A 15,396-nucleotide genomic window follows, 5' to 3' on the forward strand; every position below is an offset into this window, starting at 1 on the left:
TACGGAAAACGTTGTATGGTGTAGAAGTAGACTAAAAGAAAGCTAAGGGCAGCCAAACCAAGACGTGACACCGGTCTCTGAAGTCATTGACATTTGAACAGGCGTAGACTACTTGGTTGAGGTCCATGTGATTATCATAACCAATCGTCAGAAACTGGATGACATGGCTCAGAGTCGTTTGCAATAGCGCACGTGTTTTCCCTGAGAACATGAGTCCTGATATCCTCTTAAACCTTTTATCTTTATACTTATTCTTTCCTACTGCTACTGGAATTTGTTTTGAAATAGATGAACAGAAACTAGTGTATGAGTGAAAAATGTAATAATGGGAGAAGCAGTTTAGTCAAGCAAATCAATATATAGTTGTGGAGATTGTTGAGTTTAAATTGGTATCATGAATGGATTAATGTTAAACCATCATTGAGGACCTAGAAGTATTGGACGGCCGTTTCGTCCTTATATGGGACTCCTTAGCAGTGCGCATCCACAATCAGTAATGATTGTTTCCACCTCTGCCAGGGAAGTCCTACTCACTGCCTTCTCGTGGCGAGGGTGTTGTTTACGAAATTGAGAGGACGAAAAGCGAATGTCCGACGCTTTAACCGGGTTGGTGGATACAGAAAGTCCACCTAGGGGAGTTGGAAAACCCTGATTCCAAACCAGTGGTGCACATGGGCTCCAGTATCCTGAGGGAACAAATGGTGTATGAACCTACTGTTGGTCACCGGCTACCATAGGACTGCATCACCTAACGTTGCTCCACTGCCTTGTGGATCAGACCTTTAGGTCAAAAACTCCAGGTGTGGCCGCCTAAGAAAACCACCTGCTTCAGTTTTGGCACCTGGGCAGTATCACAGCCCTCACACAAATCGAATGAGATTTGTGTGGCGCCTATATATCTGGTGCTCCTTTGTGCCAATATTTATGTGTTTAAATAAAATAAAATAGTTAAAGAAGTCCCTCTCACTTACATGAAGAAAGTTACCGCCATTGACTTCTTTTCTGAGCCATCACTGATAATGTCTCGAGGTACTGTCCTGGACCTATCTCTTATAATGAACCTCATCATTGAATGGTCTAATTAAGATACAGGTATTGCAGTTTATATTAAGGCTTCACATGGTTTATATACATATATATTCTTGCAGTTCAAGATAAGCCTCTTGCAAATACTAGTACATGTGACTAGTCGTTTGGAGTCTTTAGATAGATGCTTACAAAATCAATTTTAATCTGTTTCACACTCTCTGTGTTATAATTAATTTATGAATACTGTTTTACTTGTTATTACTCTGTTTAGAAGAATTCAATATCATTAGATTCTGTCTTAAAATAAGACCTTATTTCTAACAGCTTTTCCACTTACATTTGGTATACAATAAAATTACAATCTATCTTGTTATAACTATAACACAACCGCTTTGAAGTAAAGAAAACCCGTTTTTCATAATCCTTAACTTCTTAAATAATCCATGATTGATGTTCCACCAGAACGGTTCGTAATCTTATCAGTCATTAAAATCGTGTTTAAGCAAATCGTACCACCAACCGAATATCCTAATTTCAATTGTGAATTGAGATAAATTACATTCTAGTGATAGTCAAATGAATCTGGTCCTTCAGAAAGTCCATGATGATATGTATAGTTAAGTGGTTATTTTGATGTACATTTGAATCACCAAACCAGTTCAGAGTTTGTTTATTTGTCAACAAAACAATGAGCTATGGCTTTTCGATTTCGAGTCTGTGATTCACTGCCCCCCAAATGCCCTGGTACGGCCGAGGGTGGAGAGAGTCAGCTCTCCCTCTCCAAATACTCTCATATAGCTACGCGTATACAGCCACTGCCGGGGAAGTCCTATTCACTACCTTCGCGCGGCATTACTGTTGTTTACGAAACTGAGAGGACGAAAAGCGAATGTCCAGTGCTATAACCGGGCCGGTGGACACAGACGGTTCACCTAGGGGAGTTGGAAAACCCTGATTCCAAACCAATTGTGTATATGGGCTCTAGGACCGTGAGGGAACAAATGGCGTATGAACCTAGTGTTGGTCACCGACTACCATGGGACTGCATCTCCTCATGCTGCTCCACTGCCTAGTGGATTAGACATTTAGGTCAAAGGTTGCGGGTGTGACTCCCCAAGAAAACCGATTGCTACTTTTTGGGCAGTATCCCAGATCTCACGAAAATCGAATGATTTATGTGGCACATATCTATTTGGTGCCTCCTTGTACCAATGTTTATGTGTTTAAATAAATATACTGCAATTCAACTTAGCTTGAGGCAGTGCTGTTAGAAATGTATAGACAGCTGACACTTCTTGGCTAATTGAATCGTGAATATTTCTCATGGAGAATTCATCAATAGTAAGTAAATGTTTTTTCTTGGTCTGTTGTAGAGAAATAAAACAGCTGTTTTTTTGTGTATAACCCAGAACTTCATATTTGTATTGTTATACCATTCAACAATGTATAGCTAGTCGATTATCTTGCAATGTCGAGGTATATAAACATGTAGATAGTCATTTGGCTACTTGGGTTCTGTGTAAAAAAATTGTTGGTTGATATTGATAGATTAAGTACTTCGAGGTTTTCCTAGGTTCCATTTCTGACAAAGTATAGATGTAAACTGCTGAAGAGCTACATAAATCAGGATGAAACAATTGTCCAGCGCTCCATATCCTTTAATGGTTGTCCAGATGAAGTCAGTTTATATCACTGTCAATAAGATTTCCAGAACAAACTACGCTTACAGTGGCTCATAATCGGAGATCTCAATGACCCGAGAGTTACTAATTGTTCATTCAAAAAGTACAATCAAATACAAAACCAATCTTAGTACTGCATAATTTTATGATCAGTTATAGTTCTACATAATCACATGCTTATAGTCTACAATTCATTGGTTAAGTAATCAACAACATACTATATGCATAAAGTCAGATTTAGTTGATACAATTACAGATTATCTGAGATAGATCACAAGGCCATATATAAGTTTACATGAGTACTAACCATCAGCAAACACTAAAATAAAGCAGATAATATTAAGTCACTTAGATTAGTGATTCAACATTACAATTTGGTTGAAAAGAATTCAAATAAGTGCTAAGAATTAGACAAACATGACAATAGTTGGTCATTGTCCATTACTTACTTACGCCGGTTACTCCCAATGTAGCATAGACCGCCGACCAGAATTTTCCAACACACTCTGTCCTCAGCCTTCCTTTCTAGTTCCATCCAGCTGTTGTTCATTCTTCTCATGTCTGTCTCCATTTCTCGGCGAAATGTGTTCTTTGGTCTTCTTCTCCCCCCTTGATCTTCAGGATTCCATATGAGGGCTTGTCTTGTGACGTAGTTGGGTAATTTCCTTAAAGTGTGTCCTATCCACTTCCAGCGCTTCTTCCTCCGCTGGAATCTGGTTTGTTGTCTCCCACAGTAACATGTTGCCGATGGTGTCTGGCCAACGGATCCGAAGTATCTTGTGTAGACAACTGTTAATAAACACCTATATCTTCTGGATAATGGCTTTCGTAGTTCTCCACGTCCCCGCCTCATACATAAAAACTTTCTTGACATTTATATTGAAAATTCTGATCTTGGTTGACAATTGTTTTGAGTTCCAGATGTTCTTCAGTTGTCATTGTCAATATCATATCTTATATCCATACTTTCTGAATTGTTTCCCTCTCCGACCTGATTCCTCATCTTCATAATCGTTTAAAATTTTTCTAAGTGGTTAGTAAATTGAGTCTATATGCTTATTGACTGGTAATTCTTTTTGTTAGTGTAAATTTCATATTGTCTATGTTGACTATTTTGGAAGCATTCTCAATTATGAAGAATCTACCTTCCACATAAACAGTGCACTTTTCTTTCTATACTCTTTGGTAAGATTGAAGCTTTCATTCTCTGTATTAATGCTGCTATAATAAATTCGAATATTGGTAATTGCATGAGTGTTCATTTTGAATATTTGTATATGTGCCTGGTCCTACGTTGTAGCTGACTGACTGATTTGTATATGTTATTAGACATTGATAGTTAGAAACTGTTAGTGATATGTTTGATGCTATTACGAGTTCACCTTACTCGATAAACGAAACGAAGGTTAATGACATAGTGACACGATAGGCTAATTCCCCGGCCCTGCTAACTAGATCAACAAGTTTTGATGAGGCGTAGAGAATGTATTCTACAAGTACCCACGGAATACGAGGTCACTAAGCATACAAATCAAGCTTATTTATACAATGATAGAAACGCCCTTAGGAGAGCCATAAAATAGCGTACTAAAAAAAACCGGTCAACCAATGAGAGTCAAGGAATTCCTAGTGGAAAATGTAAGCTGTAGGTCAACTAAGTATCTCGGCGCGAAAATATAAAATTCGAATTTCCAGGACAAAATTAAAACCTTTTCTAAGTGAGTTCTAGGGAACTAACATCCTCAACAGTTAATCACTTGTAAAGAAAAAATTCGAACAGTTTACTTATTTCTAAATTTTTTTTATTAGTGATAACTGTTGTCTAAAAAACATAATGAAAGCTTCATGATTAAATTATTGAGTTTAGAGAATCTAATCTTTCTCAGCTATCAACAAACTTCATCATATACCTAAATCAATGAAAACTAACCTCGTGCGGCGAGGTCGTGGATGCGCACTGCCACTGAGGAGTCCCACAATAGGACGAAACGGCCTTAAAGCAGTGCTTCCAAGTTTTCCCTGATGGTCTAGCTTCAATTGACTTACACTTTCAACTAGGAAAATACTAAATCTCTACAAAAACCCCTTCTGAAAATTAACTTGTTTGATTACAACATAACACATTTGATGATAAAAAGCAATAAGAACAAAAGTCATATCCTGATATTGCTCCTTTTTTTTCTTTTTTTAATACATACATTGTAAATAAGTATAAAATGGTTTGTACATTTATAACCAAGTGAAATCATAAGTTTGTTCTACTATAAAGAATTGTACACACACACACACATAGAGAGACACGAGGCACTCCCTAACTTGGAATCCAGAAGGGAATCGGAAAAGAGGAAGGCCAAAAAACACATTACTTCGGGAAATAAAAGCGGATATAAAAAGGATGAATAACACCTGGAAAGGATTGCCCAGAACATGGTTGGATGGAGACTGCTAGTGGGCGGCCTATGCTCCTCCACGAGGGGTAACAGGCGTAAGTAAGTAAGTAAGTAATACACACACATAAAGAGAGTAAGGGAGAGATAGGAAAAGAAATTAAGTAGCTAAAATATTCATATTTTGCCAAAATGTTTGATCTAAATAATTTAAAAATGAATTAATACGTTGTTTATGTGCTTCATATTCTTTGGAATGAACCATATTCAATACTAAACCATTATTATCATGGTTATTCATTCGTTTAAAATTAATTAATGGCTAGATAAATATAAGAAAAAAGCAAATAAACATAAACAGATTATATAGTTGAAATCATGAGTTAATTGAAGCTAGACCATCATGGAAAAACCTGGAAGCACTGGACGACCGTTTCGTCCTATCGTGGGACACCTCAGTGACAGTGCGCATCCATGATCCCACCTCGCGAGATTCAAACCTAGGACCTATCAGTTACGCGCGCAAGCGCTTAACTACTAGACCACCCCCATTCTAAAAACAGATTACTTAATTAAATAATTACTGTATGATTTTTTTTACCTTTATCATAGGGGATGAAAGTTACAAAATTGTTGCTAGGTAAGAAGATTCAACTATTAGTAGATAACACAATCTTATATGAGATTAAAATTATGACCATTGAAAAATTTCAGTCTAGAATTAAGTCAATAAATAATAAATCATGAAATTAAAAGCTTTTAAGAGTTCTATTTTGTACATGTATCTTGAGAGAAGATTGATAAGAAATTAAAGATAAATGTGTCAATGTGTTTTATCATAAATGGGAAGATTTAAACAAGTAATACTAAGTGGATTTAAACTTCACCCCATCGCACAAGCAAGTGGCTATCAGGACTCAGTAGCTAAGTGGATATCGCGATGGAGTTTGAAGCGAAAGGTACTGGATTCGAGTTCCTCCCAGAGTGAACATCAACTCTGAGATGCAGGTACATCTAACTGACGAGTCCCAAATAGGACGAAACACGCGTCAAACTAGATTCCATTGCTAGCCACTATCCATTTTTTGCTTATAATGCTTGTGAAATAAGGCTATATCGAGGCAATACACACAGTATACACATATGCCAATAGGAGACTGACCAGTTGCTATCCTAAACATCAATGGGAAGATTCAAACAAACAATACTAAGTGAATTTAATGTGTTTTATAGGTTATATAGAAGATATTAGTTCGAAACGAAGATCATCTCTAGACTAGATACTATTCAAACTATTTGGGATTAATGAAGTAAAGACACTTTATTTATTTCTTCAAACACTAAATAGATATGCGCCCACACTACGTCATCTAATTTGTGTGAGTACTGGAAAACTGCTCGGTCATTCAAACCGAAGCAGGTGATTTTCTTAGAGAGCTGCTGCTCCCCGAGCCTTTGACTATTATAAGACTTTATACATATCATAAATTAGAGAAAAATAGTTCATTTATTTGTTCAATATAATAACTTTAGAAGTTTTATCATTTTTATTGAAAAGTCATTGACTTGATCTGAGTTGTATCTCAATAGGTTACAAACTTTCTAGTCATAGTTAACTAGATAGTTGTAATTTATAAGTTAGAGACTTTAAATGACATGTTTTGAGATCGGTTACAGTGGGATAGATGTATTTTCCATAATTGATTATTCATTCTTCTTAAACTAAACAGTTTTGCTGTGCTGACTTGAAATATCCAAGTTGTTTATTTATTTATTTAAGCACATAAATAGTGGCACAAAGGGGCACCAGATATATATGCGCCACACAAATATCATTTGATTTGTGTGAAGGCTGTAATACTGCCCGGGTGTCCAAACTGAACCAGGTGGTTTTCTAGACGGGCCACACCCGGGGCCTTCGACATAAGGTCTGATCCACAAGGCAGTGGAGCATCGTGAGGCGATGCAGTCCCATGGTAGCCGGTGACTAACGATTGATTCATGCGCCATTTGTTCCCTTAGGATACTGGAGCCCATGTGCACCATTGGTTTGGGATGAGGGTTTTCCAACTTCCCTAGTTGGATACTCCGTGTCCATCAACCCGGTTAAAGCGCCGGGCATTCGCTTTTCGTCCTCTCAATTTAGTAAACAACACCGGTGCCACGCGAAGGCAATGAGTAGGACTTCCCTGGCATAGGCTATATACGCGTGGCCATGTGAGAACATTTCGAGAGGGAAAGCGGACTCTCCCCACTCTCGGCCGTACCGGGGCATTGGGGGACACACACACACACACACAAAATGAGTTCTTTGAGTTAAAAGTCGAATAATAATAATTCATCATTAAGCGTTAAACAGTCAAAAGAATGAAATATACTTTAGAAATACACAAAAAACAAATTTCGGCTTTAAAGTATATAATCATCATCAACAACATTCTTACTGATAATTGTAGATATGACATTTGATAATGTATAATAGATGAAAGAAAATCCCACCATGAAAATTCTGGCCAATAATTATTAATAAATTTATAAATTGTATCATTTTCTGATACTTGCCAAGTTAAAAAATCACTTAAACGTATTTCACCCGAAGTACGAATTAATAAATCCAATGGTTTTGATAAACGTGTATATAAACATTTTGATAATAACTCTCGAGTAATATCACTAAAAGTCAGCATAAAAATACAATTGAAATCAAGTTAAAAGGTAATTCTTGGCAAGTAAACGATGTAAGGGATCTGTAAACAAATGAATTAGGTTAGTACTTTCCTTATGAGTTCCTTTTAGAAGAACAAACAATGAATGAGAACTTCTATGTGAAAGTTCTCAATCAGGGTTTTCCAACTGCTCTAGGTGGACATGCCGTGTCTACCAACCCGGTTAAATCGCCGGACATTCGCTTTTCATCCTCTCAATTTCGTAAACAACAGTAATGCCACGAGAAGGCAGTGAATAGGACATCCCTGGCAGAGGCTATATACGCGTGGTCATATGAGAGCATTTAGAGAGGGAGAGTGGACTCTCCACACTATCGACTGTATCAGGGCATTTGGGGACAGATCATTATGCTAGTTAGCCCTTTTTTAATGATCAGATTTAGAGTTCTGAGACATTTTTGTTGCTGAAACACAATAATGGAAGCGGCAATCCTTCAGGAATGACGATGATTGAGTATACAGAGATTCAATGGACATTCTCAGCTAACAGCGACCAGATCTCAAAAACATACGGCATAACTGCTCTCACTGACGCGTTGTAAATCCGATCCTTTGAAGTTAGGGTAATAGTATGACAGAGATAGAGATGTCCAGATTAGTATACTCTTACTCTACCTGAGATATTTATCCGGAGAGATGTCAAGATGTTGATAAACATATCAGATACATCCTTCTTCAACAAACAATTCTAGAGCACAGGCCTATACATTTAATTTTTTAAGAAGGGGTTTTTGTGGATATTTCAGTATTTTCATAGTTGAAATCATGAGTCAATTGAAGCTAGACCACCAGGGAAAACCTCGAAGCACTGGACGGCCGTTGAAGTTAGACATTAACACCGTTGGATGCCAGCCGGCTCAATGGTCTATCGGCTAAGTGCTCCGGCGCGAAGCTGGTAGGTCCTGGGTTTGAATCTCACGGGTGCGGGATCGTGGATGCGCACTGCTGAGGACAAAACGGCCGTCCAGTGCTTCCAGGTTTTCCATGGTAGTCTAGCTTCAATTGATTCATGATTTAATTTTTTGTTTAGTTTTACTGTATTGAATTTATTTTGAATTCTGGGGAGTTGCGATGTGTGAATAATAAACAAACCGATGAACTTTTGTGCAAGATTGTATTTAAAGCCATTTTGTTCGTCCATCGGTCTATCAATTCCTTCAATAATTATTAGGAATATTATCAGTATGAAGTTGTGTAGATTGCCGAATTTCGTTGAGATTACAAACCAATTCTAAGTTAGATAACCACTAGAAACCCGATAGCAATGAGCGGCTGTTTCACCCCACTATGGGACTCCTCAACATTCTGCATCCACGCCTTTGCAAATGGAAATTAAACTCAAGACTTTAGGTCTCGAGTGCGAACGCTTAGCCTCCACTGGGCCGGAATCCAGTGATATGTAAGTCTAACTTCAATTAACCCACGATATTGTGCTAACGGTTATCCAGTGCTTCCAGGCTTACAATGGTTGTTTAACTTAGATAGGTTTGTAATTTCAATGGAAATAATTTGAAAACTATGCAAACATTTTAGTTCTGAAAATCGGGAGGTGTTATATCAATGAAAGAGATGTATGGTAATGGATTCACAATGAGAACCGAAGTGTGCTAAGAGAGAGGAAGAGGAAGATAACGATTAGTGAAGTCAGTAATCTAATTAAATTTAGATGAAAGTACAAAGAATATAATTCAACTTTAGAGGGAGAGGAGAAACGAATTAATCGCCTACCTAGGTATAATTTTTCCTTCCTTCACACCTAAACGTACAATTTCCATTGCATTCGTAATATCATTTCGACTATTATATGCCATACATATGTTTAATATTGATCTGAGATGAAAATGAAAATGAAACAACTAGGAAAAAAAGTTCAACCAGTGAATACAGTCAATTAGTTATCAAAGTAGAAGCTGACACAAATCTGTATCAGGTTGAAATCTCTATAATATATCAACACAGCAAAATGAAATTATCATAGTTGAAAGAGAGAGTAAACTGAAGCTAGACCACCATGGAAAACCTGGAAGTACTGGACGATCGTTTCGTCCTATCGTGGGACTCCTCAACAGTGCGCATCCACGATCGCGCCTTGCGAGATTCGAACCCAGGACCTACCAGTCTCGCGCCAGAGCACTTAACCGATAAACCACTGAGCCGGCATCCGATGGTGTTTATGTCTAACTTTAACCATTTCACGAAGTTGAGCAACCGTTCAACAATTGTCTTTAGTGAGATGAAATTAATCAAGACTGCGACTGATTGGAAAACGTTTAGAGGTGATCAGTTTATGATATGGCGTCGTGTTGTCAAAACTGTGCAAAACTGACATTTGTCAGTTATTCCCGATTTTCTGGTTAGGATCCTAGAAATAGTGAAACAGTGGCTTGAGACGTTATTAGACATGACTTAGACTAAAAGCTAGTGATGGTGTTGCAGTAATTTTTTTAAAATTTCCATACACAAATGATAGGAACTTCTTTAACTGAAGGAATTCTTTTTGGTTGTAGTTCTCGCATTTGAATTGCTTCTCACACTAGTTACCACTCTCACCCACTAAATTTACTTATTATTGTTTTTTTATCATGTTCACCTTCTTCTGTCTTTTCAAAATCTCATTTTCTTATTGTGTGACGCATATTTATTTTAATGCCCCTTTGTACCGATATTTATGTTCTTCAGTAAATAGCGAACAAGATGAATGGAAAGGAAGTTGGAATAATTAATATTGTTAATGATAACGAGAAAAACTGAAGTTCGGAGAATATTGTTCGAGAAGAAATGGTGTATTAAGGAATACTAAGACTCAAGATTTAGATGGAAAACGAATGCATTTACACTTATGCAACTGATTGTGAGTCATGTGCCTCCATCTCTTCAACGATTGACTCCAATAAACTAATTTAAGTCTACTAGTACATCTCAGTTTGATAGTTACTGATTTTGTAGATTAACAGTGTGCATAGTTTGCTTTACTTCAGCTTCTCTCCAACGTATTACGACGGCTAGCATTGTACATTAGAATAGGTGATGGTTAGATAAGAGTGACATATGTTACACACTCTTTAGTCGATGAAGATTCAGCTTTATTAACCTATACTTCATCTTTTCCAAGTACACTACATATCATATCAGAATTGCTTATTTCTGTGTTTTGCTAAAAGCGAGCAATGCTCGGAAGATATTGAGTAACCTATAAATATCCCCTTCATCCAAAAATAGGATCATATATCTTGATAACCAGTGTCCAGTTTATTATTTATTTATTTATTTATTTAAACACATAAATATTGGTACAAGGAAGCACCAGGTACATATGCGCCGCACAAATCTCATTTGATTTGTGTGAGGGTTGTGATACTGCCCAGGTGCCCAAACTGAAACAGGTGGTTTTCTTAGGGGGACACACCCCGAGCCTTTGATCTAAATGTCTAACCCACAAGGCAGTGGAGCATCGTGAAGAGATGCAGTCCCATGTTAGCCGGTGACCAACGGTTGATTCGTATGCCATTTGTTCCTTCAGGAACCTTGAGCCCATGTGCACCATTGGTTTGGAAGTAGGACTTTCCAACTCCCCTAGGTGGACTCACCGTGTCCACTAACCCGGTTAAAGCGCCAGACATTCGCTTTTCGTCCTCTCAATTTCGTAAAAAAACATCCCCGCCACGAGAAGGCAGTGAGTAGGACTTGTGTGGCAGAGGCTATATACGCGTGGCCATATGAGAGCGTTTTGAGAGGAAGAGCAGACTCTCCCCACTCTCGGCCGTATCAGGGCATTTGGGGGCGTGTCCAGTTCAAATAATGTCCGTAAGTTAATGTTTAATAAAACTGTGAAGACGCTAGCTTTTTACTAACTTTGAATGATTTCTAGTAACAAGCATTAATTGTGCAGCCAAACTTTGAACTTTTGCTGGTAATAACGCTAAATTTCCAATAACACGAATACATATATCATCTGCTTTCAATTCATCTCTAAAAAGGAAAGTAATGTATTAGTTAAAGGGAAGAGTGATAGTGGTACTTCTTACTTATTATCTAATAACTCTTGAAGTTTTTCTTCAGCTAAATTCATTAAAAATGAAACTTCTTCATGAGATCTATTGAAATTGTCTATACTAAAAGTAAATATTGATACTTCTTCAATGCCAATATCACGACACCATTGTAAAGTCTGAAGAAAAATATCAATAATTGTGTTTAAATTTGAAAAAAAAACGATGTACCTCAGAGAGTTTTGTAAAACCATGTAAATGACCATCAGATTTTTTTAACATTTTACCATCAGCAAAACGTCTATTTCCATCCATAATAAAAGCAACATGTTTTGGAATTGGTCCGTATTTAATAGCGTGTAAACATATTTTTTGTAATATTCCATACTGCACTTCAGAACGAGTCCAAGTCATTTAAATTCTATGAGATATGAATAGTAAATAGCATACATTATGGATTTAAAAACAAAGAATCAGGGATTCAACAAAATAAATAAACAAATTAATTACTTTTCAAAAAAACAGGAATGTATGTTCTTTCTTTAGTAGATGGAACTGATAGAAACTAACCGGTAATCGGAATGCTAACACTCAGAAAATTGTTGACTCACTGCTTTCTGGGGGGATGTTGTTTATGAAATAGAGAGGACGAAAAGCGAATGTCCGGCGATTTAACCTGATCGGTGGACACGGCGAGCCCATCTAGGGGAGTTGGAAAACCTTGATTCCAAACCAATGGTGCACATGAGCCTCGGTACCCTGAAGGAACAAATGGCGTATTAATCAATTGTTGATCACCGGCTAACATGGGACTGTATCTCCTCACGATGCTCCAATGCCTTGTGGATTAGATCTTTAGGTCAAAGACTTTGGGTGTGGCCTCCTAAGAAAACCACCTGCTTCGGTTTGGGCACCTGGGCAGTATCACAGCCCTCACACAAATTAAATGAGATTTGTGCGGCGCATATATATCTAAACCATCAGAACTGATGAGACAGTCACGATAAGTAGGGTGGTCGGTGTGCTCAACTATATCACACATTGTCACTTATCCCGGTAGTGATGTAAGCTAATCCTGAAGTGTCACTTTACATTTGGAAGGAGAGAACTGCATCCCAAACACGCTTGGATTGCTGCTTAACGTAGTCAGAGGACTGTATTTGATGACAGTTCAATAAACAGAACTATATCATTTGTACATTCTAATTAAACAAAAAATTTTTCTGGCAGATCAACCCTTGAAAAATCAGACGACGAAAGTGTTATCACTAATAGCATGTCTATGACGAAGTTAAATAAGCTGGGGAAAGTAGACAGCCCTGGCGAACACCACTTAAAGTAACATATTCCGACGATAGTTTACCGTAAGCTCTGACTCGACCAGCGATGTTAGAGAGCCTGTAAAAGGTTAATGCACTTCTTTGGCATTCGTTTCAATGACAGACACTGATAGAGAACCTCACAACCAACAGCGTCGGACGCCATACTAAGGTCAAGGAATACAACTATAGTCGGAAGTCGAAAAGTATGTCCATGTTCCAGAACCTGCCGAGAGGTGAATGTCTGGTCTATATATCCACGTTCAGATCTGAAACCAGCCTGGTTTTCTCAAGTTTACTCTTCACGAGCTTTAGTTAGGCGTCACAGTATTGTTGAGGCTCATATTTTAAACATCTTATTTAGACTGATTCCTCTGTAATTGTCACAAGAGGAATTTCGCCCTTTTTTATAGACTGAAACGATCAGTGATTCAGACCAATCAGGTAAAACTACATTCATTTCCCAGATTCTAGCCAAAATCTCAGTTCATCTAACCACTAAAACTGAACCATCACTATTGAAAATCTCACAGGTTAGTCTATCAGACCCTGTTTCCCTCCCTTGCTTCAGATTGCCTGTGGCAATCTTAACCTTAGCAATATCTGGAGGACTTAAATTAATTTCCCAATCAGGTTGCTTGGAAATAGTAAGTAACAGGTGTGACTAGAGGTCAGTTGAACAGTACCCTAGAGCTCTGGCAATCGGTCCAATCTCCTGGGTTGAGATTCAATAATGAGCCAGTTTTTTCCAAGGTAACACCATTAGTAGCCAAAGTTGTAATTCTCTCTACTTTAATAAGTCTGAATAGTTATCAACTGTTACCAATCTTCACTGCCTTTTCAATCTCTTTTGCTTATGCGGTTGCAATCACATATGAAAGCAGAGACACAAGGGACGGCGACTTGTTACTATGAGGACAGAGATGGGGGCGCAGATCACTGATAAATTATAGTTTTGAATTATCTTGGACCAAACTTTACGCGACTTGAATTATTAGGACTAGACTGGATAGTAATCATTCGTGCACGATATGCACGGTTATGCAAGATTAGATGTAAACATCTAATCGTTATTTACTAGCGCCAAAGTATTTGAAATGTGAACAAAAATTAAAAGTAGGTTGCGATAAATTCTTTCGAATTATTAGCGCTCCATAAAGAAACGCGAGGTAACAACTAATCAAAGACAATTAAACGAGCTCCAGAGCTCAATACATCTTGATTTTGGACCTGTAAACTCACGAACCATGTAATAATATATTGTGCATGAGATCTGGCTTTTAGATTTCATTTATCTAGTTTAGGCGGTTAGTAGCTAGTGACAGGCATAAAATCATTATTCATACTGTACGGACTTCTAGAATTTCGATGTACCTTCAAGTGTTGAAAAAGCCAGCCCCTCTTTATGCCATGCCGTCTTCCGATCGCCTCTGCTCTCAAAAATCAGAAAGCTATCAGTTTGATGTCAAAAAGCAAGCATGAAAACGTCATGGTCACGGATCTATGGAGAACAGAAAAATCGAGTGAAGGAAATAGATCGGGTGGAGGCGTCATGAAAAAAAGTAAAAACTACTGGAAGTAAGACTTACAGAAACAAAGTAGTGAAAAGGTCTTACCAATGGAACAAACAGAAGTGAACGTTCACTAACGTCACACAGTAACGCACAAAGTTAACAATAGCGCCTCAAGTACTTATTATTTCTGATGGAGTTTTGTTCGCTGAGAACAAAATCATTCATCTGAGCTACAAATCTTCTCCACTTACTGTTTCTGAAAAACAATTTATGAATAAAGAAGTTGGAGGATATAAAATTCTTATAGCAATTTACTTACTTACTTACTTACTCCTGTTACCCCTCGTCGAGGAGCATTGGCCAACCACCAGCATTCTCCATCCAACTCTGTCCTGAGCCTTCCTTTCCAGTTCTTTCCACTTGCTATTCATCCTTTTCATATCGGCTTCTGTTTCCCGGTGTAGTGTGTTCTTTGGCCCTCCTCTTTTCCGCTTCCCTTCCGGATTCCAAGTTAGGGATTGAGTTGTGATGCACATTGGTGATTTCCTTAATGTATGTCCTATCCACTTACAACGTCTTTTCCTAATTTCCTCTTCAGATGGAAGCTGGTTTGTCCTCTCCCATAAAACGCTGTTGCTGATAGTATCCGGCCAATGGATGTTGAGTATTTTGCATAGACAACTATTTATAAATACTTGTACCTTCCTGATGATGGTCGTAGTAGCTCTCCACATTTCAGCTCCATACAGT

General features: G+C 37.9%; 1 protein-coding gene across 3 annotated transcripts; it reads right to left on the bottom strand.

The window, feature by feature from the left end:
- Positions 1-4,900: 4,900 nt before the first annotated feature.
- Positions 4,901-14,786, bottom strand: Smp_048520.1 (putative dehydrodolichyl diphosphate synthase (dedol-pp synthase); the record flags this gene model as incomplete). Of its 3 annotated transcripts, XM_018788923.1 has the most annotated exons (8): positions 14,749-14,786; positions 12,045-12,234; positions 11,957-11,992; positions 11,850-11,918; positions 11,677-11,793; positions 9,553-9,654; positions 7,543-7,771; positions 5,259-5,420 (listed from the first exon to the last, which is right to left on the bottom strand). In XM_018788923.1, the coding sequence occupies exons 2-8, from the start codon at positions 12,077-12,079 to the stop codon at positions 5,259-5,261; spliced, it is 750 nt and encodes a 249-aa protein (XP_018654415.1). In that variant the 5' UTR covers positions 12,080-12,234; positions 14,749-14,786. The 3 variants fall into 3 exon arrangements, with proteins under 3 accessions (XP_018654416.1, XP_018654415.1, XP_018654417.1); XM_018788922.1 differs by having other exon boundaries at positions 4,901-5,420; positions 11,850-11,992; positions 14,749-14,776; XM_018788921.1 differs by lacking the exon at positions 9,553-9,654 and having other exon boundaries at positions 11,850-11,992; positions 14,749-14,785.
- Positions 14,787-15,396: the final 610 nt, after the last annotated feature.

This window comes from Schistosoma mansoni, chromosome W (assembly GCF_000237925.1).
Source record: "Schistosoma mansoni strain Puerto Rico chromosome W, complete genome".
Classification (NCBI taxonomy): Eukaryota; Metazoa; Platyhelminthes; class Trematoda; order Strigeidida; family Schistosomatidae; genus Schistosoma; species Schistosoma mansoni.